General features: G+C 51.3%; 1 protein-coding gene across 1 annotated transcript in view; it reads left to right on the top strand.

Annotated features, from left to right (window-relative positions):
* The window catches only part of LOC147091152 (hydroperoxide isomerase ALOXE3-like), a 203557-nt gene extending 176438 nt beyond the window's left edge, over positions 1-27119 (top strand). Inside the window, exon 14 of the mRNA XM_085977623.1 lies at positions 23969-27119. Within this exon, the coding sequence (XP_085833749.1) occupies positions 23969-24148 (180 nt within the window). The 3' untranslated portion in view covers positions 24149-27119. The remainder of the gene's footprint in view (positions 1-23968) is intronic.
* Positions 27120-27933: the final 814 nt, after the last annotated feature.

The following is a 27933-nucleotide window of genomic DNA, read 5'->3' as shown; positions in this document are numbered from 1 at the left end:
GTACCTCTCGCACACTCCTCAACCATCTCGTACACCAGCTCTACAGCAGATGCCGCAACCTCGAAACTGAGATGGAGTCCATATTCTCAGCCTGTGCTCAGGATGCAGCAGACCAGCTACGAGACACCGCCAAACAAACAAGGCAACGGAACTACGCTACCTACATGCACACCAAGAACAGGAAGCTTGAGAAACTTGGCATCACCAGCAGCAGCAACCAAGCCTCTCCCGGTACCACGGTTGAAACCACAGGGAAATCCATCGTCAACCTGTCCGACCACACCCTTCCACCAGACGAAATTCAAGTTCTCAGCCGAGGGCTCAATTTCTGCCCCACCACCAAAATGGACCCCATCGGTCTCGCAGCAGACGCAGAGGAATTCATCAGGAGAATGAGGCTCCAGGAATTCTTCCACAAATCCCAAGATGTCAGCAGCGAACCCAATGAGACAATCAACAATCCGGAACAGCAGACAGAGGGATCCGCAGTGCAGCAACCGAAGAAGAAAGAGTCAAATTGGACCCCTCCGGAGGGTCGCTGCCCTAAGCTTGACATGTATGCTCAAGCTGTCAGGAGATGCATCAACGCCAGATTCATCAGCCGCACTCACAAGACAGTCCAGAATGTCACCCGAGCACAACGCAACGCCATCCACGCTCTCAAGACCAACCGCAACATCGTCATCAAACCAGCAGACAAAGGAGGTGCCATCGTCATACAGAACAGAACGGACTATTGCAAAGAAGTATACCGACAACTGGACAACCAGGAACACTACAGACAGTTACCCGCAGATCCGACCAAAGAACACACCCGCCAACTCAACAGACTGATCAAAACCTTCGATCCAGACCTTCAAAGCATCCTACATGCTCTCATCCCACGTAATCCCCGCGTGGGAGACTTCTACTGCCTCCCAAAGATACACAAAGCCAACACACCTGGATGTCCTATCGCATCAGGCAACGGAACCCTGTGTGAGAACCTCTCTGGATATGTCGAGGGCATCCTGAAACCCATCGTACAGGGAACCCCCAGCTTCTGTCGCGACACTACAGACTTCTTACAGAAGCTCAGCACCCACGGACCAGTTGAACCAGGAACACTCCTCGCCACGATGGACGTCTCGGCACTCTACACCAGTATCCCCCACGATGACGGCATCGCTGCGACAGCCTCAGTACTCAACACCAACAACAGCCAATCTCCAGACGCCATCCTACAACTCATCCGCTTCATCCTTGACCACAATGTCTTCACCTTCGACAACCAGTTCTTTACCCAAACACACAGAACAGCCATGGGGACCAAATTCGCACCCCAATACGCAAACATCTTCATGCACAAGTTCGAGCAAGACTTCTTCGCTGCACAGGATCTCCAACCAATGCTATACACTAGATACATCGACGACATTTTCTTCCTATGGACCCACGGCGAAGAATCACTGAAAAGACTACACGATAACATCAACAAGTTCCATCCCACCATCAAACTCACCATGGACTACTCCTCAGAATCAGTCTCATTCCTGGACACACGAATCTCCATCAGAGACGGACACCTCAGCACTTCACTCTACCGCAAGCCCACGGACAACCTCACGCTGCTTCACTTCTCCAGCTTCCACCCTAACCACGTTAAAGAAGCCATCCCCTATGGACAAGCCCTGCGAATACACAGGATCTGCTCGGACGAGGAGGAACGCGATGGACACCTACAGACACTGAAAGACGCCCTTGTAAGAACGGGATATGATGCTCGACTCGTCGATCGACAGTTCCGACGGGCCACAGCGAAAAATCGCATAGACCTCCTCAGAAGACAAACACGGGACACAACCAACAGAGTACCCATCGTCGTCCAGTACTTCCCCGGAGCGGAGAAACTACGCCATGTTCTTCGCAGCCTTCAACATGTCATCGATGACGACGAACACCTCGCTAAGGCCATCCCCACGCCTCCACTACTCGCTTTCAAACAGCCGCCTAACCTCAAACAGACCATCGTTCGCAGCAAATTACCCAGCTTTCAGGAGAACAGCGACCACGACACCACACAACCCTGCCACAGCAACCTCTGCAAGACATGCCAGATCATCAACACAGATACCATCATCACACGTGAGGACACCACCCACCAGGTACATGGTACATACTCATGTGACTCGGCCAACGTTGTCTACCTCATACGTTGCAGGAAAGGATGCCCCGGAGCATGGTACATCGGCGAGACCATGCAGACACTGCGACAACGGATGAACGGACACCGCGCAACAATCACCAGGCAGGAGTGTTCCCTCCCAGTCGGGGAACACTTCAGCAGTCAAGGACATTCAGCCTCCGATCTTCGGGTAAGCATTCTCCAAGGTGGCCTTCGAGACACACGACAACGCAAAATCGTCGAGCAGAAACTGATAGCCAAGTTCCGCACCCATGAGGACGGCCTCAACCGAGATCTTGGGTTCATGTCACGCTACATGTAACCCCACCTGATGCAGGGTCATCCAGACTCGAGTCGACATTGGCTTGTTCGCTCTACACAGATGCAGCCGGACCTGCTGTGATTTCCAGCCAAAAAAAATGTTTTTGTCTGTTTTTTTGTTTCTCATACAGACCCCAGCATCTGCAACATTTGACCCCTTGTGACCCCACCTCATTGTTCTTTGATGTAATGTTTCCCTGACTGACCTGTTTGGACACCATTCACACCTTTGACTGCTGTGATTATCTCTCTGCCGAGGTGTGATAAATGGCAGTTGGAAAGGTTACCTGTAAACATCTGACATGATTCTCTGACTATATAAGCTGTGTCTTTATGCATTTCTCCACTTCACCTGAAGAAGGAGCAGCACTCCGAAAGCTTGTGATTTCAAATAAAGCTGTTGGACTATAACCTGGTGTTGTGTGACTTCTTACATTTGACTAGAACAGGAAGTGAGGGTGGTGTGTAGAGACATTGAACAGGCAGTGAGGGTGGGGTGCAGAGACTAGAACAGGCAGTGAGGGTGGGGTGTAGAGAGTAGAACAGACAGTGAGAGTGGGGTGTAGAGACTAGAACAGACAGTGAGGGTGGAGTCTAGAGACTAGAACAGACAGTGAGGGTGGGGTGTAGAGAGTAGAACAGACAGTGAGGGTGGGGTGTAGACACTAGAACAGACAGTGAGGGTGGGGTGTAGAGACATTGAACAGGCAGTGAGGGTGGGGTGTAGAGAAAAGAACAGGCAGTGAGGGTGGGGTGTAGAGACTAGAACAGGCAGTGAGAGTGGGGTGTAGAGACTAGAACAGGCAGTGAGGGCGGGGTGTAGAGACTAGAACAGGCAGTGAGGGTGGGGCGTAGAGACTAGAACAGGCAGTGAGGGTGGGGTGCAGAGACTAGAACAGACAGTGAGGGTGGGGTGTAGAGACTAGAAGAGACAGTGAGGGTGGGGTGTAGAGACTAGAACAGGCAGTGAGGGTGGGGCATAGAGACTAGAACAGACAGTGAGGGTGGGATGTAGAGAGTAGATCAGACAGTGAGGGTAGGGTGTAGAGACTAGAACAGGCAGTGAGGGTGGGGTGTAGAGACTAGAACAGGCAGTGAGGGTGAGGTGTAGAGACATTGAACAGGCAGTGAGGGTGGGGTGTAGAGACATTGAAAAGGCAGTGAGGGTGGGGTGTAGAGATATTGAACAGACAGTGAGGGTGGGGTGTAGAGACTAGAACAGGCAGTGAGGGTGGGGCGTAGAGACTAGAACAGGCAGTGAGGGTGGGGCGTAGAGACTAGAACAGGCAGTGAGGGTGGGGTGTAGAGACTAGAACAGGCAGTGAGGGTGGGGCGTAGAGACTAGAACAGGCAGTGAGGGTGGGGTGTAGAGACTAGAACAGGCAGTGAGGGTGAGGTGTAGAGACTAGAAGAGACAGTGAGGGTGGGGTGTAGAGACTAGAACAGACAGTGAGGGTGGGGTGTAGAGACTAGAACAGGCAGTGAGGGTGGGGTGTAGAGACTAGAACAGACAGTGAGGGTGGGGTATAGAGACTAGAACAGACAGTGAGGGTGGGGTGTAGAGACTAGAAGAGACAGTGAGGGTGGGGTGTTGAGACTAGAAGAGACAGTGAGGGTGGGGTGTAGAGACTAGAACAGACAGTGGGGGTGGGGTGTAGAGACTAGAACAGACAGTGAGGGTGGGGTGTAGAGACTAAAACAGGCAGTGAGGGTGGGGTGTAGAGACTAGAACAGGCAGTGAGGGTGGGGTGTAGAGACTAGAACAGACAGTGAGGGTGGGGTGTAGAGACTAGAACAGACAGTGAGGGTGGGGTGTAGAGACTAGAACAGGCAGTGAGGGTGGGGTGTAGAGACTAGAAGAGACAGTGAGGGTGGGGTGTAGAGACTAGAAGAGACAGTGAGGGTGGGGTGTCGAGACTAGAACAGGCAGTGAGGGTGGGGTGTAGAGACTAGAACAGGCAGTGAGGGTGTGGTGTAGAGACTAGAACAGGCAGTGAGGGTGGGGCGTAGAGACTGGAACAGACAGTGAGGGTGGGGTGTAGAGATTAGAACAGGCAGTGAGGGTGGGGTGTAGAGACTAGAACAGGCAGTAAGGGTGTGGTGTAGAGACTGGAACAGGCAGTGAGGGTGGGGTGTAGAGACTAGAACAGGCAGTGAGGGTGTGGTGTAGAGACTGGAACAGGCAGTGAGGGTGGGGTGTAGAGACTAGAACAGACAGTGAGGGTGGGGTGTAGAGACTAGAACAGACAGTGAGGGTGGGGTGTAGAGACTAGAACAGGCAGTGAGGGTGGGGTGTAGAGACTAGAACAGGCAGTGAGGGTGGTGTGTAGAGACTAGAACAGACAGTGAGGGTGGGGTATAGAGACCAGAACAGGCAGTGAGGGTGGGGTGTAGAGACATTGAACAGTCAGTGAGGGTGGGGTGTAGAGACTAGAACAGGCAGTGAGGGCGGGTTGTAGAGACTAGAAGAGACAGTGAGGGTGTGGTGTAGAGACTAGAACAGACAGTGAGGGTGGGGTGTAGAGACTAGAACAGGCAGTGAGGGTGGGGTGTAGAGACTACAACAGGCAGTGAGGGTGGGGTGTAGAGACTAGAACAGACAGTGAGGGTGTGGTGTAGAGACTAGAACAGACAGTGATGGTGGGGTGTAGAGACTAGAAGAGACAGTGAGGGTGGGGTGTAGAGACTAGAACAGGCAGTGAGGGTGGGGTGCAGAGACTAGAAGAGACAGTGAGGGTGGAGTGTAGAGACTAGAAGCGACAGTGAGGGTGGGGTGTAGAGACTAGAACAGACAGTGAGGGTGGGGTGTAGAGATTAGAACAGGCAGTGAGGGTGGGGTGTAGAGACTAGAACAGGCAGTGAGGGTGGGGTGTAGAGACTAGAAGAGACAGTGAGGGTGGGGTGTAGAGACTAGAACCGGCAGGGAGGGTGGGGTGTAGAGCCTAGAACAAGCAGTGAGGGTGGGGTGTAGAGAGTAGAACAGGCAGTGAGGGTGGGGTGTAGAGACATTGAACAGGCAGTGAGGGTGGCGTGTAGAGACTAGAACAGTCAGTGAGGGTGGGGTGTAGAGACTAGAACAGACAGTGAGGGTGGGGTGTAGATACTAGAACAGGCAGTGAGGGTGGGGCGTAGAGACAAGAACTGACAGTGAGGGTGGGATGTAGAGACTAGAATAGGCAGTGAGGGTGGGGTGCAGAGATTAGAACAGGCAGTGAGGGTGGGGTGTAGAGACTAGAACTGGCAGTGAGGGTGGGGTGTAGTGACTAGAACAGGCAGGGAGGGTGGTGTGTAGAGACATTGAACAGGCAGTGAGGGTAGTGTGTAGAGACTAGAACAGGCAGTGAGGGTGGGGTGTAGAGAGTAGAACAGACAGTGAGGGTGGGGTGTAGAGACTAGAACAGACAGTGAGGGTGGGTTCTAGAGACTAGAACAGACAGTGAGGGTGGGGTGTAGAGACTAGAACAGGCAGTGAGGGTGTGGTGTAGAGAGTAGAACAGACAGTGAGGGTGGGGTGTAGAGACTGGAACAGACAGTGAGGGTGGGGTGTAGAGACTAGAACAGGCAGTGAGGGTGGGGTGTAGAGACTAGAACAGGCAGTGATGGTGGGGTGTAGAGCCTAGAACAGACAGTGAGGGTGGGATGTAGAGACTTCAAGAGACAGTGAGGGTGGGGTGTAGAGATTAGAACAGGCATTGAGGGTTGGGTATAGAGACTAGAACAGGCAGTGAGGGTGGGGTGTAGAGACTAGAACAGGCAGTGAGGGTGGGGTGTAGAGACTTGAACAGGCAGTGAGGGTGGGGCGTAGAGACTAGAACAGACAGTGAGGGTGGGGTGCAGTGACTAGAACAGGCAGTGAGGGTGGGGTGTAGAGACTAAAACAGAAAGTGAGGGTGGGGTGTAGAGAGTAGATCAGACAGTGAGGGTGGGGTGTAGAGACTAGAACAGGCAGTGAGGGTGGGGTGTAGAGACTAGAACAGGCAGTGAGGGTGAGGTGTAGAGACATTGAACAGACAGTGAGGGTGGGGTGTCGAGACTAGAAGAGGCAGTGAGGGTGTGGCGTAGAGATTAGAACAGGCAGTGAGGGTGGGGTGTCGAGACTAGAACAGACAGTGAGGGTTGGGTGTCGAGACTAGAACAAACAGTGAGGGTGGGGTATAGTGACTAGAACAGACAGTGAGGGTGGGGTGTAGAGACTAGAACAGGCAGTGAGGGTGGGGTGTAGAGACTAGAAGAGACAGTGAGGGTGGGGTGTAGAGACTTCAAGAGACAGTGAGGGTGGGGTGTAGAGATTAGAACAGGCAGTGAGGGTGGGGTATAGGGACTAGAACAGGCAGTGAGGGTGGGGTGTAGAGACTAAAACAGGCAGTGAGGGTCGGGTGTAGAGACTTGAACAGGCAGTGAGGGTGGGGTGTAGAGCCTAGAACAGGCAGTGAGGGTGGGGTGTAGAGACTAGATCAGGCAGTGAGGGTGGGGTGTAGAGACTAGAACAGGCAGTGAGGGTGGGGTGTAGAGACTAGAACAGGCAGTGAGGGTGGGGTGTAGAGACTAGAACAGGCAGTGAGGGTGGGGTGTAGAGACTAGAACAGGCAGTGAGGGTGGGGTGTAGAGACATTGAACAGGCAGTGAGGGTGGGGTGTAGAGACTAGAACAGGCAGTGAGGGTGGGGTGTAGAGACTAGAACAGGCAGTGAGGGTGGGGCGTAGAGACAAGAACTGACAGTGAGGGTGGGATGTACAGACTAGAATAGGCAGTGAGGGTCGGGTGTAGAGACTAGAACAGGCAGTGAGGGTGGGGTGTAGAGACTAGAACAGGCAGTGAGGGTGAGGTGTAGAGACATTGAACAGGCAGTGAGGGTCGGGTGTAGAGACATTGAACAGACAGTGAGGGTGGGGTGTAGAGACTAGAACAGGCAGTGAGGGTGGGGCGTAGAGACTAGAACAGGCAGTGAGGGTGGGGTGTAGAGACTAGAACAGGCAGTGAGGGTGGGGTGTAGAGACTAGAACAGGCAGTGAGGGTGGGGTGTAGAGACTAGAACAGACAGTGAGGGCGGGGTGTAGAGACTAGAACGGCCAGTGAGGGTGGGGTGTAGAGAGCAGAACAGACAGTGAGGGTGGGGTGTAGAGACTAGAACAGACAGTGAGGGTGGGGTGTAGAGTCTAGAACAGACAGTGAGGGTGGGGTGTAAAGACTAGAACAGGCAGTGAGGGTGGGGTGTAGAGACATTGAACAGGCATTGAGGGTGGGGCATGGAGACCAGAACAGGCAGTGAGGATGGGGTGCAGAGACTAGAACAGACAGTGAGGGTGGGGTGTAGAGACTTCAAGAGACAGTGAGGGTGGGGTGTAGAGATTAGAACAGGCAGTGAGGGTGGTGTATAGAGACTAGAACAGGCAGTGAGGGTGGGGTGTAGAGACTAGAACAAGCAGTGAGGGTGGGGTGTAGAGCCTAGAACAGGCAGTGAGGGTGGGGTGTAGAGACTAGAACAGGCAGTGAGGGTGGGGTGTAGAGACTAGAACAGGCAGTGAGGGTGGGGTGTAGAGACTAGAACAGGCAGTGAGGGTGGGGTGTAGAGACTAGAAGAGACAGTGAGGGTGGTGTGTAGAGACTTCAAGAGACAGTGAGGGTGGGGTGTAGAGATAAGAACAGGCAGTGAGGGTGGGGTATAGAGACTAGAACAGGCAGTGAGGGTGGGGTGTAGAGACTAGAACAGGCAGTGAGGGTGGGGTGTAGAGACTTGAACAGGCACTGAGGGTGGGGTGTAGAGCCTAGAACAGGCAGTGAGGGTGGGGTGTAGAGACGAGAACAGGCAGTGAGGGTGGGGTGTAGAGACTTGAACAGGCACTGAGGGTGGGGTGTAGAGCCTAGAACAGGCAGTGAGGGTGGGGTGTAGAGACTACAACAGGCAGTGAGGGTGGGGTGTAGAGAGTAGATCAGACAGTGAGGGTGGGGTGTAGAGACTAGAACAGGCAGTGAGGGTGGGGTGTAGAGACTAGAACAGGCAGTGAGGGTGAGGTGTAGAGATATTGAACAGGCAGTGTGGGTCGGGTGCAGAGACATTGAACAGACAGTGAGGGTGGGGTGTAGAGACTAGAGGAGGCAGTGAGGGTGGGGTGTAGAGACCAGAACAGGCAGTGAGGGTGGGGTGTAGAGACTAGAACAGGCAGTGAGGGTGAGGTGTAGAGACTAGAACAGGCAGTGAGGGTGGGTTGTAGAGACATTGAACAGACAGTGAGGGTCGGGTGTAGAGACTACAAGAGACAGTGAGGGTGGGGTGTAGAGACTAGAACAGACAGTGAGGGTGGGGTGTAGACACATTGAACAGGCAGTGGGAGTGGGGTGTAGAAACTAGAAAAGAGAGTGAGGGTGGGGTGTAGAGACTAGAACAGGCAGTGAGCGTGGGGTGTAGAGACTAGAACAGGCAGTGAGGGTGGGGTGTAGAGACTAGAACAGTCAGTGAGGGTGGGGTGTAGAAACTAGAACAGGCAGTGAGGGTGAGGTATAGAGACTAGAACAGGCAGTGAGGATGGGGTGTAGAGACCAGAACAGGCAGTGAGGGAGGGGTGTAGAGACTAGAAGAGACAGCGAGGGTGGGGTGTAGAGACTAGAACAGGCAGTGAGGGTGGGGTGTAGAGACTAGAACAGTCAGTGAGGGTGGGGTGTAGAGACTAGAACAGGCAGTGAGGGTGGGGTGTAGAGACTAGAACAGGCAGTGAGGGTGGGGTGTAGATACTAGAACAGACAGCGAGGGTGGGGTGTAGAGACAACAACAGGCAGTGAGGGTGGGGTGTAGAGACTAGAACAGACAATGAGTGTGGGGTGTAGAGACTAGAACAGACAGTGAGGGTGGGGCGTAGAGACTAGAACAGACAGTGAGGGTGGGGTGTAGAGACTAGAACAGTCAGTGAGGGTGGGGCATAGAAACTAGAACAGGCAGTGAGGGTGGGGTGTAGAGACATTGAACAGACAGTGAGGGTGGGGTGTAGAGACTAGAACAGACAGTGAGGGTGGGGTGTAGAGACATTGAACAGGCAGTGAGGGTGGGGCATAGAGACTAGAACAGACATTGAGGGTGGAGTGTAGCGACTAGAACAGGCAGTGAGGGTGGGGCGTTGAGACTAGAACAGGCAGTGAGGGTGGGGTGTAGAGACATTGAACAGACAGTGAGGGTGGGGTGTAGAGACTAGAACAGACAGTGAGGGTGGGGTGTAGAGATTAGAACAGACAGTGAGGGTGGGGTATAGAGACTAGAACAGGCAGTGAGGGTGGGGTGTAGAGACTAGAACAGGCATTGAGGGTGGGGTGTAGAGACTAGAACAAACAGTGAGGGTGGGGTGTAGAGACATTGAACAGGCAGTGAGGGTGGGTTGTAGAGACTGGAACAGACAGTGAGGGTGGGGTATAGAGACTAGAACAGGCAATGAGAGTGGGGTGTAAAGACTAGAACAGGCAGTGAAGGTGGGGTGTAGAGAATAGAACAGTCAGGGAGGGTCGGGTGTAGAGACTAGAACAGGCAGTGAGGGTGGGGTGTAGAGACTAGAAGAGACAGTGAGGGTGGTGTGTTGGGACTAGAACAGGCAGTGAGGTTGGGGTGTAGAGGCTAGAACAGACAGTGAGGGTGGGGTCTAGAGACTAGAACAGACAGTGAGGTTGTGGTGTAGAGACTAGAACAGGCATTGATGGTGGGGTGTAGAGACTAGAACAGGCAGTGAGGGTGGGGTGTAGAGACTGGAACAGACAGTGAGGGTGGGGTGTAGAGACATTGAACAGGCAGTGAGGGTGGGGTGTAGAGACTAGAACAGGCAGTGAGGGTGGGATGTAGAGACATTGAACAGGCAGTGAGGGTGGGGTGTAGAGACTAGAACAGGCAGTGAGTGTGGGGTGTAGAGACTAGAACAGGCAGTGAGGGTTGGGTGTAGAGACATTGAACAGGCAGTGAGGGTGGGGTGTAGAGACTAGAAGAGGCAGTGAGGGTGGGGTGTAGAGACTAGAACAGGCAGTGAGGGTTGGGTGTAGAGCCCAGAACAGACAGTCAGCGTGGGTGTAGAGACTAGAACAGGCAGTGAGGGAGGGGTGTAGAGACCAGAACAGGCAGTGAGGGTGGGGTGCAGAGACTAGAACAGACAGTGAGGGTGGGGTGTAGAGACTAGAACAGGCAATGAGGTTGGGGTGTAGAGACTAGAACAGACAGTGAGGGTGGGGTGTAGAGACTAGAACAGGCAGTGAGGGTGGGTGTAGACACTAGAACAGGCAGTGAGGTGGGATGTAGAGACTAGAACAGACAGTGAGGGTGGGGGTAGAGACTAGAACAGGCATTAAGGGTGGGGTGTAGAGACTAGAACAGACAGTGAGGGTGGGGTGTAGAGACTAGAACCGGCAGTGAGGGTGGGGTGTAGAGACTAGAACAGGCAGTGAGGGTGGGGCGTAGAGACTAGAACAGACAGTGAGGGTGGGGTGTAGAGACTAGAACAGGCAGTGAGGGTGGAGTGTAGAGACTAGAACAGGCAGTGAGGGTGGGGTGTGGAGACTAGAACAGACAGTGATGGTGGGGTGTAGACACTAGAACAGGCAGTGAAGGTGGGGTGTAGTGACTAGAACAGGCAATGAGGGTGGGTCGTAGAGACTAGAACAGTCAGTGAGGGTGGGGTGTAGAGACTAGAACAGGCAGTGAGGGTGGGGTGTAGAGACATGAAACAGACAGTGAGGGTCGGGTGTAGAGACTAGAACAGGCAGCGAGGGTGGGGTGTAGTAACTAGAAGAGACAGTGAGGTTGGGGTGTAGAGCCTAGAATAGGCAGTGAGGGTGGGGTGTAGAGACTAGAACAGACAGTGAGGGTGGGGTGTAGAGACATTGAACAGACAGTGAGGGTGGGGTGTAGAGACATTGAAGAGGCAGTGAGGGTGGGGTGTAGAGACATTGAACAGGCAGTGAGGGTGTGGCGTAGAGACTAGAACAGGCAGTGAGGGTGGGGTGTAGAGACATTGAAGATGCAGTGAGGCTGGGGCGTAGAGACATTGAACAGACAGTGAGGGTGGGGTGTGGAGACATTGAACAGGCTGTGAGGGTGGGGCGTAGAGACATTGAACAGACAGTGAGGGTGGGCTGTAGAGACTAGAACAGACAGTGAGGGTGGGCTGTAGAGACTAGAACAGACAGTGAGGGTGGGGTGTAGGGACTAGAACAGCCAGTGAGGGTGAAGTGTAGAGACATTGAACAGGCAGTGAGGGCGGGATGTAGAGACATTGAACAGGCAGTGAGGGTGGGGTGTAGAGACTAGAACACACAGTGAGGGTGGGGTGTAGAGACTAGAATAGGCAGTGAGGGTGGGGTGTAGAGACTAGAACAGGCAGTGAGGGTGGGGTGTAGAGACTAGAATAGGCAGTGAGGGTGGGGCGTAGAGACTAGAACAGGCAGTGAGGGTGGGGTGTAGAGACTGGAACAGGCAGTGAGGGTGGGGTGGAGAGACATTGAACAGACAGTGAGGGTGGGGTGTAGAGACTAGAACAGACAGTGAGGGTGGGGTGTAGAGACTAGAACAGGCATTGAGGGTGGGGTGTAGAGACTAGAACAGGCAGTGAGGGTGGGGCGTAGAGACTAGAACAGGCAGTGAGGGTGGGGTGTAGAGACTGGAACAGGCAGTGAGGGTGGGGTGTAGAGACATTGAACAGACAGTGAGGGTGGGGTGTAGAGACTAGAACAGGCAGTGAGGGTGGGGTGTAGAGACTACAACAGGCAGTGAGGATGGGGTGTAGAGACTAGAACAGGCAGTGAGGGTGGGGTGTAGAGACTAGAACAGGCAGTGAGGGTGGGGTGTAGAGTCTAGAACAGGCAGTGAGGGTGGGACATAGAGACTAGAACAGACAGTGAGGGTGGGGTGTAGAGACATTGAACAGGCAGTGAGGGTGGGGTGTAGAGACTAGTACAGGCAGTGAGGGTGGGGTGTAGAGTCAAGAACAGGCAGTGAGGGTGGGACATAGAGACTAGAACAGACAGTGAGGGTGGGGTGTAGAGACATTGAACAGGCAGTGAGGGTGGGGTGTAGAGACCAGAACAGGCAGTGAGGGTGGGGTGTAGAGACTAGCACTGACAGTGAGGGTGGGGTGTAGAGACATTCAACAGGCAATGAGTGTGGGGTGTAGAGACTAGAACAGACAGTGAGGGTGGGGTGTAGAGACTAGAACAGACAGTGAGGGTGGGGTGTAGAGACTAGAACAGGCAGTGAGGGTGGGGTGTAGAGCCCAGAACAGACAGTCAGGGTGGGTGTAGAGACTAGAACAGGCAGTGAGGGTGGGGTGTAGAGACTAGAACAGGCAGTGAGGGTGGGGTGCAGAGACTAGAACAGACAGTGAGGGTGGGGTGTAGAGACTAGAACAGGCAATGAGGTTGTGGTGTAGAGACTAGAACAGACAGTGAGGGTGGGGTGTACATAGATACATAGATACATAGAAGATAGGAGCAGGAGTAGGCCATTCGGCCCTTCGTGCCTGCTCCGCCATTTAATGAGATCATGGCTGATCCTTTAATTCAGTATCCCGTCCCCGCCTTCTCTCCGTAACCCTTAACCCCTTTTGCCCGTAGAAATATATCTAATTCCCTCTTAAATATATTTAATGAGCTGGCGTACACTGCCCTCTGTGGCAATGAGTTCCACAGGTTCACCACTCTCTGAGTGAAGAAATTCCCCCTCATCTCTGTCCTAAATGGTTTAGCCCTTATCCTTAAATTATGTCCTCTAGTTCTGTTTTCACCCGCCAAGGGAAACATTCCTTCTGCATCCAGTCTGTCTAGACCTGTCAGAATTTTATACACTTCTATGAGGTCCCCTCTCAATCTTCTAAACTCCAGTGTGTACATCCCTAAACTACATAGTCTCTCCTCATAGGTCATTCCCGCCATTCCTGGTATCAGCCTGGTGAATCGCCGCTGCACCCCCTCCATGGCAAGAACATCCTTCCTCAGATGAGGCGACCAAAACTGTACACAGTACTCGAGGTGTGGTCTCACCAGTGCCCTGTACAGCTGCAGCAAGGTATCCCTGTTCCTGTATTCTAACCCTTTTGCTATGAAGGCCAGCATACCGTTTGCCTTCTTGACCGCCTGTTGCACCTGCATGCTCGCCTTCAGTGACTGGTGTACAAGAACACCCAGGTCTCTCTGTACTTCCCCCTCTCCCAATCTATTGCCATTTAAATAATAATTTGCCCTCCCGTTCCTGCACCCAAGGTGGATAACTTCGCACTTGTCCACATTATAGTGCATCTGCCATTTATCCGCCCAATCGCCCAGTCTGTCCAAATCGCTCTGGAGCTTCCTGGTCTCTTCCTCTGAGCCCACCCCACCTCCTAGTTTAGTGTCGTCTGCAAATTTGGAAATGCTGCATCCGACTCCCTGATCCAGGTCATTAATGTAAATTGTGAACAGCTGGGGGCCCAGGACAGATCCCTGTGGTACCCCACTTGTTACTGCCTGCCATTCAGAAAATGAGCCGTTTATTCCAACTCTCTGTTTTCTATCTGACAGCCAGTTCCCTATCCACGCCAAAACTTTCCCCTTTATCCCATGAGCCTCAATTTTCCATGCTAATCTTTTATGTGGGACCTTATCGAAGGCCTTTTGGAAGTCCAGGTACACCACATCTACTGGCTCTCCCCCATCTATTCTACCAGTTACTCCCTCAAAAAATTCCAATAGATTAGTCAAGCACGATTTACCCTTTGTAAATCCATGTTGACTCTGTCCTATCCTGTCCCCATTTGCTAAGTGCTCCGCTATTTCATCCTTAATGATGGACTCCAGCATTTTGCCCACAACTGATGTAAGGCTTACAGGTCTGTAATTACCTGCTTTTTCCCTACCCCCCTTTTTGAATAGTGGGGTAACGTTAGCTACCCTCCAATCCATCGGCACTGTTCCCGAGTCTAATGAATTCTGAAAAATCATCCTTAGTGCATCCGCTATCTCTAGGGCCACCTCCTTCAGTACCCTAGGATGCATGTTATCAGGCCCTGGGGATTTGTCCACCTTCAATCCCTTTAGCTTCCTTAACACCATATCCTTAGAGATATTGATTTGCGTCAGTTCCTCCTTTGCCAATGTCCCTATTTTTCCCGATATCCCAGGGAGGTTTTTTGTGTCTTCCTTCGTAAAGACTGACCCAAAGTATGCATTTAGTTGATCTGCCATTTCCTTATTTCCCATTATATATTCCCCCGTATCTGACTGCAATGGACCAACTTTGGTTTTCACCAGTCTTTTCCTTTTGATATATTTATAAAAGCTTTTGGAGTTAGTTTTTATATTTTCCGCCAGCTTGTTTTCGTAAGCTATTTTGCCCCTCTTGATCATGCCCTTTGCCCTCCTTTGCTCTATCTTAAACTGTTCCCAATCTTCCGCTCTGGCGCTTTTTTTGGCTATTTTATACGCCCTATCTTTGGATTTTATGCTGTCTCTAATTTCCCCTGTTATCCACGGTTGAGTCACCTTTTTAGATTTCCTTTTATGCCAGATTGGTATAAACAATTTTTGCAATTTTGTCATTCTATCTTTAAATGTTTGCCATTGTTTATCTACCTCCAGTCCTCTCAGGAACGTTGTCCAATCAGACCTACTCAGTTCCCGTCTCATGGCATCATAATTCCCCTTGTTTAAATTCAGGACCTTAGTCTCTGAGTCAATTTCTTCGCTCTCCATTTCGAGTGAGAAATCGATCATGTTATGATCGCTCTGACCCAAGGGTCCCCGTACAACAAGATTACTGATTAGTCCCTTCTCATTGCACAGTACCCAGTCCAATATAGCCTGTTCCCGAGTTGGTTCCTCGACATATTGATCCAGATAACCATCCCTTAAACACTCAAGGAATTCCTCCTCCTCATTATTTTTACTGATTAGGCTAGTCCAATCTATATGTAAGTTAAAGTCACCTATGATGACAGCTGTGCTCTTATTGCACGCTTCTCTAATTTCCCTCGTGATGCCCTCCCTAACCTCTATTTTACTATTTGGAGGCCTATATACCACTCCTATTAATGTTTTTCGCCCCTCGCTATTTCTTAGCTCCACCCATATAGATTCTGTATTAACTGAGTTAATATCCTTCCTTTCAATTGCATTTATCCCCTCTTTTACTAGCAATGCTACCCCTCCTCCCTTTCTTTTTTGTCGATCCTTCCTAAATACTGAATACCCCTGTATGTTAAGCTCCCAGCCCTGCTCACCCTGCAACCATGTTTCCGTAATCCCAATTAGATCATAATTATTAACCTCTATTTCCACAGCTAATTCATCTACCTTGTTCCTGATGCTTCTCGCATTAAGGTATAAAACCCTCAGGCTTTTTTTATGCTCACATTTTTTATGAATTAGTTTGGCCCTTTGTTTTTTGTTCCTCACCCTTTTACCATTTATTTCTGTCTGCCTTTCACTTTCCTCTATTTCACTACATAGGTTTCTAGCCCCCTGCCATACTAGTTTAAATGCTCCCGAACTGCTTTATCAAAAATTACCCCGAGAACATCAGTTCCATCTCTGCACAGGTGTAGACCGTCCCTTTTGTATAGGTCACACCTACCACAAAACTGGTTCCAATGCCTCAAAAATTTAAAACCCTCCCTCTTACACCACTGCTCAAGCCACGTATTTAGCCTAACTATCCTGTTCTCTGTACTCTTACTAGCACGTGGCACTGGTAGTAATCCAGAGATTACTACCTTCGAGGTCCTACTTTTTAGCTTGGCTCCTAACTCCCTAAATTCTACTTGTAGGACCTCTTCACAGGCAGTGAAGGTGGGGTGTAGACACTAGAACAGGCAGTGAGGTGGGATGTAGAGACTAGAACAGACAGTGAGGGTGGGGGTAGAGACTAAAACAGACAGTGAGGGTGGGGTGTAGAGACTAGAACAGACAGTGAGGGTGGGGTGTAGAGACTAGAACCGGCAGTGAGGGTGGGGTGTAGAGACTATAACAGGCAGTGAGGGTGGGGCGTAGAGACTAGAACAGACAGTGAGGGTGGGGTGTAGAGACTAGAACAGGCAGTGAGGGTGGAGTGTAGAGACTAGAACAGGCAGTGAGGGTGGGGTGTAGAGACTAGAACAGGCAGTGAGGGTGGGGTGTAGAGACTAGAACAGGCAGTGAGGGTGGGGTGTAGAGTCTAGAACAGGCAGTGATGGTGGGACATAGAGACTAGAACAGACAGTGAGGGTGAGGTGTCGAGACAAGAACAGACAATGAGGGTGGGGTATAGAGACATTGAACAGGCAGTGAGGGTGGGGTGTAGGGACTAGTACAGGCCGTGAGGGTGGGGTGTAGAGACCAGAACAGGCAGTGAGGGTGGGGTGTAGAGACTAGCACTGGCAGTGAGGGTGGGGTGTAGAGACATTCAACAGGCAATGAGGGTGGGGTGTAGAGACTAGAACAGACAGTGAGGGTGGGGTGTAGAGACTAGAACAGGCAGTGAGGGTGGTGTGTAGAGTCTAGAACAGACAGTGAGGGTGGGGTGTAGAGACATTGAACAGACAGTGAGGGTGGGGTGTAGAGACTAGAAGAGACAGTGAGGGTGGGGTGTAGAGACATTGAACAGGCAGTGAGGGTGTGGTTTAGAGACATTGAACAGACAGTGAGGGTGGGGTGTCGAGGCTAGAACAGGCAGTGAGGATGGGGTGTAGAGACATTGAACAGGCAGTGAGGGTGGGGTGCAGAGACTAGAACAGGCAGTGAGGGTGGGACCTAGAGACTAGAACAGACAGTGATGGTGGGGTGTAGAGACATTGAACAGGCAGTGAGGGTGGGGTGTAGAGACTAGAACAGGCAGTGAGGGTGGGGCGTAGAGACTAGAACAGGCAGTGAGGGTGGGGTGTAGAGACCTTGACAGGCAGTGAGGGTGGGGTGTAGAGACTAGAACAGGCAGTGAGGGTGGGGCGTAGAGACTAGAACAGACAGTGAGGGTGGGGTGTAGAGACTAGAACAGGCAGTGAGGGTGGGGTGTAGAGACATTGAGCAGGCAGTGAGGGTGGGGTGCAGAGACTAGAACAGGCAGTGAGGGTGGGGCGTAGAGACTAGAACAGGCAGTGAGGGTGGGGTGTAGAGACATTGAACAGGCAGTGAGGGTGGGGTGTAGAGACTAGAACAGGCAGTGAGGGTGGGGTGTAGAGACTAGAACAGACAGTGAGGGTGGGGTGTAGAGACTAGAACAGGCAGTGAGGGTGGGGTGTAGAGACTAGAACAGGCAGTGAGGGTGGGATGTAGAGACTAGAACAGGCAGTGAGGGTAGGGTGTAGAGACTAGAACAGGCAGTGAGGGTGGGGTGTAGAGACTAGAACAGGCAATGAGAGTGGGGTGTAAAGACTAGAACAGGCAGTGAAGGTGGGGTGTAGAGAATAGAACAGTCAGGGAGGGTCGGGTGTAGAGACTAGAACAGGCAGTGAGGGTGGGGTGTAGAGACTAGAAGAGACAGTGAGGGTGGTGTGTTGGGACTAGAACAGGCAGTGAGGGTGGGGTGTAGAGGCTAGAACAGACAGTGAGGGTGGGGTCTAGAGACTAGAACAGACAGTGAGGTTGTGGTGTAGAGACTAGAACAGGCATTGAGGGTGGGGTGTAGAGACTAGAACAGGCAGTGAGGGTGGGGTGTAGAGACTGGAACAGACAGTGAGGGTGGGGTGTAGAGACATTGAACAGGCAGTGAGGGTGGGGTGTAGAGACTAGAACAGGCAGTGAGGGTGGGATGTAGAGACATTGAACAGGCAGTGAGGGTGGGGTGTAGAGACTAGAACAGGCAGTGAGGGTGGGGTGTAGAGACTAGAACAGGCAGTGAGGGTTGGGTGTAGAGACATTGAACAGGCAGTGAGGGTGGGGTGTAGAGACTAGAAGAGGCAGTGAGGGTGGGGTGTAGAGACTAGAACAGGCAGTGAGGGTTGGGTGTAGAGCCCAGAACAGACAGTCAGGGTGGGTGTAGAGACTAGAACAGGCAGTGAGGGAGGGGTGTAGAGACCAGAACAGGCAGTGAGGGTGGGGTGCAGAGACTAGAACAGACAGTGAGGGTGGGGTGTAGAGACTAGAACAGGCAATGAGGTTGGGGTGTAGAGACTAGAACAGACAGTGAGGGTGGGGTGTAGAGACTAGAACAGGCAGTGAGGGTGGGTGTAGACACTAGAACAGGCAGTGAGGTGGGATGTAGAGACTAGAACAGACAGTGAGGGTGGGGGTAGAGACTAGAACAGGCATTAAGGGTGGGGTGTAGAGACTAGAACAGACAGTGAGGGTGGGGTGTAGAGACTAGAACCGGCAGTGAGGGTGGGGTGTAGAGACTAGAACAGGCAGTGAGGGTGGGGCGTAGAGACTAGAACAGACAGTGAGGGTGGGGTGTAGAGACTAGAACAGGCAGTGAGGGTGGAGTGTAGAGACTAGAACAGGCAGTGAGGGTGGGGTGTAGAGACTAGAACAGACAGTGATGGTGGGGTGTAGACACTAGAACAGGCAGTGAAGGTGGGGTGTAGTGACTAGAACAGGCAATGAGGGTGGGTCGTAGAGACTAGAACAGTCAGTGAGGGTGGGGTGTAGAGACTAGAACAGGCAGTGAGGGTGGGGTGTAGAGACATGAAGCAGACAGTGAGGGTCGGGTGTAGAGACTAGAACAGGCAGCGAGGGTGGGGTGTCGTAACTAGAAGAGACAGTGAGGTTGGGGTGTAGACCCTAGAATAGGCAGTGAGGGTGGGGTGTAGAGACTAGAACAGACAGTGAGGGTGGGGTGTAGAGACATTGAACAGACAGTGAGGGTGGGGTGTAGAGACATTGAAGAGGCAGTGAGGGTGGGGTGTAGAGACATTGAACAGGCAGTGAGGGTGTGGCGTAGAGACTAGAACAGGCAGTGAGGGTGGGGTGTAGAGACATTGAAGATGCAGTGAGGCTGGGGCGTAGAGACATTGAACAGACAGTGAGGGTGGGGTGTGGAGACATTGAACAGGCTGTGAGGGTGGGGCGTAGAGACATTGAACAGACAGTGAGGGTGGGCTGTAGAGACTAGAACAGACAGTGAGGGTGGGCTGTAGAGACTAGAACAGACAGTGAGGGTGGGGTGTAGGGACTAGAACAGCCAGTGAGGGTGAAGTGTAGAGACATTGAACAGGCAGTGAGGGCGGGATGTAGAGACATTGAACAGGCAGTGAGGGTGGGGTGTAGAGACTAGAACACACAGTGAGGGTGGGGTGTAGAGACTAGAATAGGCAGTGAGGGTGGGGTGTAGAGACTAGAACAGGCAGTGAGGGTGGGGTGTAGAGACTAGAATAGGCAGTGAGGGTGGGGCGTAGAGACTAGAACAGGCAGTGAGGGTGGGGTGTAGAGACTGGAACAGGCAGTGAGGGTGGGGTGGAGAGACATTGAACAGACAGTGAGGGTGGGGTGTAGAGACTAGAACAGACAGTGAGGGTGGGGTGTAGAGACTAGAACAGGCAGTGAGGGTGGGGTGTAGAGACTAGAACAGGCAGTGAGGGTGGGGCGTAGAGACTAGAACAGGCAGTGAGGGTGGGGTGTAGAGACTGGAACAGGCAGTGAGGGTGGGGTGTAGAGACATTGAACAGACAGTGAGGGTGGGGTGTAGAGACTAGAACAGGCAGTGAGGGTGGGGTGTAGAGACTACAACAGGCAGTGAGGATGGGGTGTAGAGACTAGAACAGGCAGTGAGGGTGGGGTGTAGAGACTAGAACAGGCAGTGAGGGTGGGGTGTAGAGTCTAGAACAGGCAGTGAGGGTGGGACATAGAGACTAGAACAGACAGTGAGGGTGGGGTGTAGAGACATTGAACAGGCAGTGAGGGTGGGGTGTAGAGACTAGTACAGGCAGTGAGGGTGGGGTGTAGAGTCTAGAACAGGCAGTGAGGGTGGGACATAGAGACTAGAACAGACAGTGAGGGTGGGGTGTAGAGACATTGAACAGGCAGTGAGGGTGGGGTGTAGAGACCAGAACAGGCAGTGAGGGTGGGGTGTAGAGACTAGCACTGACAGTGAGGGTGGGGTGTAGAGACATTCAACAGGCAATGAGTGTGGGGTGTAGAGACTAGAACAGACAGTGAGGGTGGGGTGTAGAGACTAGAACAGACAGTGAGGGTGGGGTGTAGAGACTAGAACAGGCAGTGAGGGTGGGGTGTAGAGACATTGAACAGGCAGTGAGGGTGGGGTGTAGAGACTAGAAGAGGCAGTGAGGGTGGGGTGTAGAGACTAGAACAGGCAGTGAGGGTTGGGTGTAGAGCCCAGAACAGACAGTCAGGGTGGGTGTAGAGACTAGAACAGGCAGTGAGGGTGGGGTGTAGAGACTAGAACAGGCAGTGAGGGTGGGGTGCAGAGACTAGAACAGACAGTGAGGGTGGGGTGTAGAGACTAGAACAGGCAATGAGGTTGTGGTGTAGAGACTAGAACAGACAGTGAGGGTGGGGTGTAGAGACTAGAACAGACAGTGAGGGTGGGGTGTAGAGCCAAAACAGGCAGTGAGGGTGGGTGTAGACACTAGAACAGGCAGTGAGGTGGGATGTAGAGACTAGAACAGACAGTGAGGGTGGGGGTAGAGACTAGAACAGACAGTGAGGGTGGGGTGTAGAGACTAGAACAGACAGTGAGGGTGGGGTGTAGAGACTAGAACCGGCAGTGAGGGTGGGGTGTAGAGACTATAACAGGCAGTGAGGGTGGGGCGTAGAGACTAGAACAGACAGTGAGGGTGGGGTGTAGAGACTAGAACAGGCAGTGAGGGTGGAGTGTAGAGACTAGAACAGGCAGTGAGGGTGGGGTGTAGAGACTAGAACAGGCAGTGAGGGTGGGGTGTAGAGACTAGAACAGGCAGTGAGGGTGGGGTGTAGAGTCTAGAACAGGCAGTGATGGTGGGACATAGAGACTAGAACAGACAGTGAGGGTGAGGTGTCGAGACAAGAACAGACAATGAGGGTGGGGTATAGAGACATTGAACAGGCAGTGAGGGTGGGGTGTAGGGACTAGTACAGGCCATGAGGGTGGGGTGTAGAGACCAGAACAGGCAGTGAGGGTGGGGTGTAGAGACTAGCACTGGCAGTGAGGGTGGGGTGTAGAGACATTCAACAGGCAATGAGGGTGGGGTGTAGAGACTAGAACAGACAGTGAGGGTGGGGTGTAGAGACTAGAACAGGCAGTGAGGGTGGTGTGTAGAGTCTAGAACAGACAGTGAGGGTGGGGTGTAGAGACTAGAAGAGACAGTGAGGGTGGGGTGTAGAGACATTGAACAGGCAGTGAGGGTGTGGTTTAGAGACATTGAACAGACAGTGAGGGTGGGGTGTCGAGGCTAGAACAGGCAGTGAGGATGGGGTGTAGAGACATTGAACAGGCAGTGAGGGTGGGGTGCAGAGACTAGAACAGGCAGTGAGGGTGGGACCTAGAGACTAGAACAGACAGTGATGGTGGGGTGTAGAGACATTGAACAGGCAGTGAGGGTGGGGTGTAGAGACTAGAACAGGCAGTGAGGGTGGGGCGTAGAGACTAGAACAGGCAGTGAGGGTGGGGTGTAGAGACCTTGACAGGCAGTGAGGGTGGGGTGTAGAGACTAGAACAGGCAGTGAGGGTGGGGCGTAGAGACTAGAACAGACAGTGAGGGTGGGGTGTAGAGACTAGAACAGGCAGTGAGGGTGGGGTGTAGAGACATTGAGCAGGCAGTGAGGGTGGGGTGCAGAGACTAGAACAGGCAGTGAGGGTGGGGCGTAGAGACTAGAACAGGCAGTGAGGGTGGGGTGTAGAGACATTGAACAGGCAGTGAGGGTGGGGTGTAGAGACTAGAACAGGCAGTGAGGGTGGGGTGTAGAGACTAGAACAGACAGTGAGGGTGGGGTGTAGAGACTAGAACAGGCAGTGAGGGTGGGGTGTAGAGACTAGAACAGGCAGTGAGGGTGGGATGTAGAGACTAGAACAGGCAGTGAGGGTAGGGTGTAGAGACTAGAACAGGCAGTGAGGGTGGGGTGTAGAGACTAGAACAGGCAGTGAGGGTGGGGTGTGTAGACTAGAACAGGCAGTGAGGGTGGGGTGTGGAGACTAGAACAGGCAGTGAGGGTGGGGTGTAGAGACTAGAACAGGCAGTGAGGGTGGGGTGTAGAGGCTAGAACAGGCAGTGAGGGTGGGGTGTAGAGACTAGAACAGGCAGTGAGGGTGGGGTGTAGTGACTAGAACAGGCAGTGAGGGCGGGGTGTAGAGACTAGAACAGGCAGTGAGGGCGGGGTGTAGAGACTAGAACAGGCAGTGAGGGTGGGGTGTAGAGACTAGAACAGAAAGTGAGGGTGGGGTGTAGAAACTAGAACAGGCAGTGAGGGTCGGGTGTAGAGACTAGAACAGGCAGTGAGGGTGGGGTGTAGATACATTGAACAGGCAGTGAGGGTGGGGTGTAGAGGCTAGAACAGGCAGTGAGGGTCGGGTGTAGAGACTAGAACAGGCAGTGAGGGCGGGGTGTAGAGACTAGAACAGAAAGTGAGGGTGGGGTGTAGAAACTAGAACAGGCAGTGAGGGTCGGGTGTAGAGACTAGAACAGGCAGTGAGGGTGGGGTGTAGATACATTGAACAGGCAGTGAGGGTGGGGTGTAGAGACTATAACAGGCAGTGAGGGTGGGGTGTAGAGACATTGAACAGGCAGTGAGGGTGGGGTGTAGAGACATTGAACAGGCAGTGCGGTTGGGGCGTAGAGACTGGAACAGGCAGTGAGGGTGGGGTGTAGAGACTAGAACAGGCAGTGAGGGTGGGGTGTGGAGACTAGAACAGGCAGTGAGGGTGGGGTGTTGAGACTAGAACAGGCAGTGAGGGTGGGGTGTAGAGACTAGAACAGGGAGTGAGGGTGGGGTGTAGAGACTAGAACAGGCAGTGAGGGTGGGGTGTGGAGACTAGAACAGGCAGTGAGGGTGGGGTGTTGAGACTAGAACAGGCAGTGAGGGTGGGGTGTGGAGGCTAGAACAGGCAGTGAGGGTGGGGTGTAGAGACTAGAACAGGCAGTGAGGGTGGGGTGTCGAGACTCGAACAGGCAGTGAGGGTGGGGTGTAGAGACTAGAACAGGCAGTGAGGGTGGGGTGTCGAGACTCGAACAGGCAGTGAGGGTGGGGTGTCGAGACTAGAACAGGCAGTGAGGGTACTGGTGTCTCGGAAGATTTGGAGCTGTGTCAGCTGGTCTGTGTCGGGGCAGCACCTGTTTTCTAAGGAGGGGCAGTCAGCTCGGGTTCCAGCTCCTTATCACTATCCGGCCATAAACGGAGAAGACAAAATGAGTGGGGCGGCCGGCGGTGGTGGAGGAGAAACTTAAAGAAAATATGATCGACTTTCCATACCCATGTGATGTGAAATATTAGCAAGAGTAGAGAAATGAAAGATTTGATCTTGTGATGGCTTCTATTGCTGTGTCTGTGGGGAATGACCGACAGCTTGACGTGGCATGTTGCGATCCAGGCTGATTAGGGCTAGCTGATCTTATCTGCAGTCTTACAGGAAAACATTTCTTCATTCCCCAGGTGAAACTTGGCACGTATGCTGAAGAGCGTTTCACCGAAGCAGCACCAAAGGCTTGCATAGAAAAGTTCCAGGGAGAGCTCCTGCAAGCCAGGTGTGAGATTGAGAGCAGGAATGAGGGACTTGAGCTGAAGTACGAGTATTTGCTGCCGAACTTAATCGAAAACAGCGTTGCAATATGAAATGCAAAAGAATCATTGCTCACAAGTTAGAAGAGTGCTTCATGCATTGGGATAGATTAGATTTATACGCTTCAACATTATTCAAAAATGCTCGTCAGCAAACTAAAGCTTGAATTGAAACTTGCTGTTATTTACTTTTTTATTGATCAAAACAAGGTATAATTTCCAAAGATCTTTTTTCATAATGAACTGTCTTCGCATTTTGTATTCCTGTTGCTGTTTATTTGCTGTGCTGTTGGGTGAGGGGCTGGGCGATGTCGTTAGTAACTAGTCTGTTCTTTTAGCTCTTGGTGCTGGGTTGCACTTCACAGATTTAGATGGAAATCCTCTCTGTCCGATGGGTGGAAGGATTGTCAGTGAAATGAACCTTAGCAGATTCAACCCAGCTCCAGACAGTGTGGGCCCGAAAGAGCCTATGAGATTGGCTAGTGCGGGAAAGAGACCCGAGCCTCTGCCTGATGCTGACAGTGGCTGCAAACAATAAGGACGCATTTGGCACTGCACTCAATACTGCAACTGTGGCCTAAACAATGTCTTGTGCAAATTCAACATCACATCCTTGCGTTTGCATTCATCATTCCCATCTATAAAACCCTTCAGTCTATTTGTTTGATGATAGCCTTTCTACTCACATTCCAACCTTTAGGTATCTGCACATTCAGGGTGCACTCTGTTCACTGCTCTATTTCTCATTTATTTCCATTGAACTGCATCTCCCACCTATCTGCCCACTTTACTAATATGCTTACGTCTTTCTGCAATCTCCTGCATTCTTCTTCAATTTGCTGTGCTGACTCTCTCTGATTAACCCCATGCTGACTGTCTCTGATTAACCCCATGCTGACTCTCTCTGATTAACCCCGTGCTGACTCTCTCTGATTAACTCCGTGCTGACTCTCTCTGATTAACCCCGTGCTGACTCTCTCTGATTAACTCCGTGCTGACTCTCTCTGATTAACCCCATGCTGACTCTCTCTGATTAACTCCGTGCTGACTCTCTCTGATTAACCCCATGCTGACTCTCTCTGATTAACTCCGTGCTGACTCTCTCTGATTAACCCCATGCTGACTCTCTCTGATTAACCCCGTGCTGACTCTCTCCGTTTAACCCTGTGCTGACTCTCTGATTAACCCCGTGCTGACTCTCTCTGATTAACCCCGTGCTGACTCTCTCTGATTAACTCCGTGCTGACTCTATCTGATTAACTCCGTGCTGACTCTCTCTGATTAACCCCGTGCTGACTCTCTCTGATTAACCCCATGCTGACTCTCTCTGTTTAACCCCATGCTGACTCTCTGATTAACCCCGTGCTGTCTCTCTCTGATTAACTCCGTGCTGACTCTCTGACTAACCCCGTGCTGACTCTCTCTGATTAACCCCGTGCTGACTCTCTCTGTTTAACCCCGTGCTGACTCTCTGATTAAACCCGTGCTGACTCTCTGATTCCCTTGGTTATTCATTTTTCCATTTGTGATCATGAAATATAAACTGTTCCTAAATTTCTTTTTCACTTTGCATGAAATATGTAATTTGGACTGAGCCAAAATGCAAAACGAGAAACAGCACTGAAAGTAACCCCCACCCCCACTCACACTGCAATAGAACCAAGCCCATTCAACAGCAAACCTCGGAAAATAATTCCTAATATATTATTATCGAGGCAGAAAAGCTTCTTGGTACAATTTCCTCTTTTGTGACCTTAAAAGAAAAAGCTGATATACTGCGAGTCACGTGAGATCTCAGCTGGGAGGCAGGTTATCTCCTTGTCCTCACACCGTGTGTTGTCTACAATGGACCAGATCCATGTTAGGGTCCTTGATGGCTCAGTGAGTAAATGTGTCCTGGGATGTGGTGCAGAGTCTCGTGTTCAATCCCTGGACTGTGCTGAGTTGGCTGGTCGCACTGAGACTCTGAGACTGGCTTCAGTGCTCCTGGAGTAAGGATCACGAAAGATCTGTAGGTCAGAGTTCAGTCCAGTGATCTCTGCTGGATGTGTAGGATTAGGCTGGTCTGTCATACCCCATGATTGGATAGGCTGCCAATATTCACCATCTCTGCTCACACATGGTCATGTTAAGTTATGAGGAGAGATTTCACAAATTAGGGTTGTATTCCCTGGAATTTAGACGGTTAAGGGGTGATCTGATCGAAGTTTTCAGGATATTAAGGGGAACAGATTGGGTAGAGAGAGAGAAAATTTTCCGCTGGTTGGGGATTCTAGGACTGGGGACATAGTCTAAATATTAGACCTTTCAGGAGTGAAATTAGGAAACACTTCTACACACAAAGGGTGGTAGAAGTTTGGAATTCTCTTCCACTGATGGCAATTGATGCTGGGCCAATTGTTAATTTTAAATCTGGGACTGATGGATTTTTGTTAACCAAAGATATTAAGGGATATGGGGCAAAGGAGGGTATATGGAGTTAGGTCACAGATCAACAATGATCTCATTGAATGGCGGAACAGGCTCGAAGGGCTGAATGGCCTCCTCCTGTTCCTATTTGGACTGCCAGTGGCCGTAGATTTATACTCCAGCAGGGGCCATGGTCATTGTGAGAGGGAGGAAATGTTTCATTCAATGATTACAGTCTGTACATTAGAAGGAACAAAGCCTTGAATTACCAACTTATGCTAAAGGCCAATCAATCCTTTCTGATGCTTAATAAACTACTTAAAATTTGTCTTCCTGGTTAAAGTTCCCTAAACTGAATTAGGCTCCATATAGTGACATCAATATTTCCCACCATCACTGCTGTAATTGACTGGGATTGATTTTACGAACATAATTTGTGTGAAACTATCCTCCACTCACTGCATCTTACTGGAGAAATAACCCTGCTTTTATCGGGAGACGTTGCTGTAACTTCGGTCATGAGTTATGTTGACTCTTTTTAACTAGACTCTGTAGACTGTTTGCTGTAATGCGCTGTTTTAAATAAACTCTGTTTGCTGAGTAAATTACATTTAAATAGACTTCTGCTGTGATTCCTGCCAGAAGTCCCACCCCACCTCCAACTCCTTGGCTGAAACAGTGCTGTCAATAGACACTCTGATTGAATCGCTCCCCGAGGAGCTCAGTCCCATCTGTCTACTGTTAACTCCCTGATGTGGGAGAGAAAACTTATTTGAAAATGGAGTTGAGAGAAAGGAGTTCTACTTACCTAAATGCTCTTGTCAGCTCTGCATCGCCTGTTAGCAATCCTTGGGCAAGAACTCATTGTAAACAAGCGTCCACATTAACCAGGATCGCCTACAGAAATATATACCTTTAATAAAAGGAACTGAAGTGATTTTGAACAGAGACTTGTCTTATTTCAGTGACATCTAGTGAAAAACGGGCAAGACAAAGCTGCCTCATCTTAACTTACGTTGAGAGGATTAACCCTGTTTAAAATGCTACCTCCCATCTGTGTTACAAGAGCCATTTGAAGGCCTGAAACGTTAACTCTGTGTTTCTCTCGCTACATTGCCGCCTAACCTGCAGCGTGTTTACAGCATTTTCAGTTTTATTTCAGATTTCCAGTGTCCGCAGTATTTTGCCTCCGTTTAATATTAAAATGTGTACCTTATCAAACTACGGCAACATCTCCAGTATCTCTCTACTATACCTGAAAATGAAACAAATTTTAAAAATAACATTTTCTTAATGGGAAAATTAACCTATTTCAGAGATTTTGAATTTCATTAGTTTACAACAATTTGGATTTAATGTAATATAAATGTCCCAAGGGGCTTCACAAAGATGGGAATGAACTTCGAGCAGGAGTAGGGAGGTGACGGAGG

The sequence above is a fragment of the Somniosus microcephalus genome, unplaced genomic scaffold (assembly GCF_052327205.1).
Source record: "Somniosus microcephalus isolate GS21.2 unplaced genomic scaffold, FLI_Smic_1.0 unresolved_chr4, whole genome shotgun sequence".
Lineage (NCBI taxonomy): Eukaryota > Metazoa > Chordata > Chondrichthyes > Squaliformes > Somniosidae > Somniosus > Somniosus microcephalus.
This window is presented reverse-complemented; position numbering and strand designations above follow the sequence as displayed.